The sequence below is a fragment of the Physeter macrocephalus genome, chromosome 20 (assembly GCF_002837175.3).
Source record: "Physeter macrocephalus isolate SW-GA chromosome 20, ASM283717v5, whole genome shotgun sequence".
NCBI lineage: Eukaryota > Metazoa > Chordata > Mammalia > Artiodactyla > Physeteridae > Physeter > Physeter macrocephalus.
Genome location: NC_041233.1, coordinates 56,500,048 through 56,502,922, shown reverse-complemented (window position 1 = coordinate 56,502,922; position 2,875 = coordinate 56,500,048). Strand labels below are relative to the sequence as shown.

At 40.2% G+C, this 2,875-nt stretch overlaps 1 protein-coding gene across 2 annotated transcripts in view; it reads left to right on the top strand.

The window, feature by feature from the left end:
- Positions 1-2,875, top strand: part of LOC102978514 (cytochrome P450 2C23-like) — a 39,008-nt gene that overhangs the window by 34,703 nt on the left and 1,430 nt on the right. For both annotated transcript variants that reach the window (XM_024121382.3, XM_055080808.1), the window contains one exon: positions 1,589-1,730. In XM_024121382.3, coding sequence (XP_023977150.1) covers positions 1,589-1,730 — 142 coding nt within the window. The remainder of the gene's footprint in view (positions 1-1,588; positions 1,731-2,875) is intronic.

Sequence of the window (2,875 nt, the reverse complement as noted above, 5' to 3'; positions counted from 1 at the left end):
AAACCCCAGAACCAACAGATAAAATGGGTGGGAGACAAAATTTAAATTTGAGTGAAAGTAATTACAAATGGTTTTTAAATATGTGAAAATATACTTACACAATAAAATATATTGAAAATAAAAATGATAAAGAAACACGTTTTCAGTTGTCACAATATGTTGGCAAGATATAAAAAAAATATGTTTTTGCTAGTAGTATAAATTGGTGTAACTTCCATGGAAGGCATCATTGCAATTTCTATGAAAATTCAAAACGTTCATAGCAATTTGAAAAGCAGTTCCACTACTAGGAATTTATCCTTTGTGTATATTTCCCCCCAAATAATATTCATTGCACCAATATTGGTGCTGAATATTCATTTAAGAAGGACTTTAAATTATTATTATTATTATCATTTTTGGCCACGCTGCATGGCTTACAGGATCTTAGATCCCCATCCAGGGATGGAAACTGGCCCCCGGCAGTGAAAGCACCAAGTCCTAACCACTGGACCGCCAGGGAATTCCCTAAAAATTATTTATGTAAAGTAGAATACTAAGCAAGCTACAGAACACTACAGGATGCTACTATTTGTGGAAAAAGTAGGAAATAGGTGTGTACCATTTTTTTTAATCCATAAGATATCTCATAAAGGATATATCGTACACTGGTAACAGTGATTACATTAAGAAGGAAACCAGGGGACTTGAGTATAGGAAAGAGACTTATTTTCACTTTTGTACCCTTTTGTACTTTTTTTTTTTTATACCATGTGCATGTATTACCTACTCCAAAACCTGTGAAATAATGTTTCAGGAGATACAAAATGAAGTAAAAATGGGAAGAGGGGGCTTTCACTTAAACAGGGGTGCTTTATGACCCATAGATAGTTGGGTCAAATTCTAACCATGCCACTTGCTAAAAGTATAACCTCAAGTAAGTTATTTCTTCTCTCTGAATCTCAATTTGTGCATTTATACAATGTGAAACAAACAAACAAACAAAAAGAGCCTACTGGATATGGTTGAAGTGAGAATTAAATTTATAAACTACTAAACACAGTGTCAGGTAAATGTGAAGCGTTCCATATCAATGGTCGTTATTATTTTGTCATTTAAATCTCACAAAATCTAATGGGGCAAAGAGGAAAGCCTACTGTTGTTACCCCACCCTGTTTTACAAGTGAGGGAAGTGGGGTTTGATCCAATAGATTTTATAGATTATAAGTTTCCATCTCTCATTTTCTTCCATTCACACTTGAATTCAGAAAGAAAAAAATTATGAAATGTGAGCTCTTTCAATTTGAGGCAACAATTCCAGTAAAGCACATGTCTAGACAATATGGGTTGCAAACCTTAGCTTTTTAACAATTGATTATTGCACATTGACCATAACAGTGCTCTTCCCACAGAGAACCATCTTATTACTTGATAAAATATATTGTATGGTAATGTGTGTAAAAGAGCCATCACACGAGACAGTCCTCTCCAGGCAAACTTAAGAGTGCTCGATCCTGTTTAATCCACTGTGATTAAAAGTGTTAGACTTTTTATGAACCAAAGGTAAGCATGATAATGTGCCACTCCACTCTCCATTTCTTGGTTCCAGGGCGCTACCATATTGCCATTACTGTCTTCGGTCCTGTACGATTGCAAGGAATTTCCCAACCCAGAGAAGTTTGACCCAGGTCACTTTTTGGATAAAAATGGCAGCGTCAGGAAAACAGAATATTTCGTGCCTTTTTCCATGGGTAAATACAAATACACCCCATCCAAACCATACACATGCACCTTTTGGATAACTTTTAGCTTTACTGAATATGGCATAACTAAGTAATCCACTGATGATAGCAAAGTCAATCAAATCAATCTGTTATAAACCCCCAAATCGGGATGGATCCATTTAAGTCTGTATACCAGTAGGATCAGGTAAGTCTTCCAGGGACTCTTTTGTTGTTTGGTGATTGAGTACAATGCTAGTTTTTAAAGAAACCGAGGCAAATCAATTTAATTCAGATGTCACACATTATCAGATAACAAAGGGACCTCCTTTTACAAACTCTTGCCTGTTGATCTCCCTTTCATAATATGACTTTTTCAAAACAAAATGTTCAAGTTTCTCTCTTCTTATAAAATTATTAACCATTATTAATTTTCTGATTCTTAGAGAGGCCATCAGAGACACCTTGGCCACTTCACCCTCTTTCTTCCCCTCTGAAATCCGGAGCCCCACATACCCTTGCCTCTTTGCAAGCGCTGGATGGCTCCCAGTTGCTAGTTCTCATAAAGTCATAAAGACAACTTAGGATTGCTCAGCACCCATTCTTTTTCTTTGTTAACCCTAGTCAATCATTTGATTAGTATTTTCAAAAATAACAGTATGTTTTATTTCTAATTACAGTGATAGTAAGTGTTCAATATAAAAGATGGAAAATGCAGAAGAGCAAAAAAAAAGAGAAAGGAGGGACTTCCCTGGTGGTGCAGTGGTTGGGAGTCCACCTGCCAATGTTGGAGACAAGGGTTCCGGCCCTGGCCCGGGGGGCTCCCGCATGCCAAGGAGTGGCTGAGCCCATGCGCCACGGCTGCTGGGCCTGCGGCACTGGAGCCCTTGGGCTGTGGCTGCTGAGCCCGCGTGCCTGGGGCCAGAGCTCCGTGACGGGAGGAGCCGTTGCGGTGCCCGCACACCAGGGCGAGGAGTGGCCCCTGCTCTCCGCAGCCTGGTGGGGGGGGGCGCGGGGGGCGGGGCACGAGCAGCCGCAAGGACCCAGCGCAGCCATAAATAGATGGATGAGTGGATGGGTGGATTTGTAAAAAAGGAAAAAAAGAAGAAGGAGGATCATTTGCGGGGCTTCCCTGGTGGCGCAGTGGTTGCGCGTCCGCCTGCCGATGCAGGGGA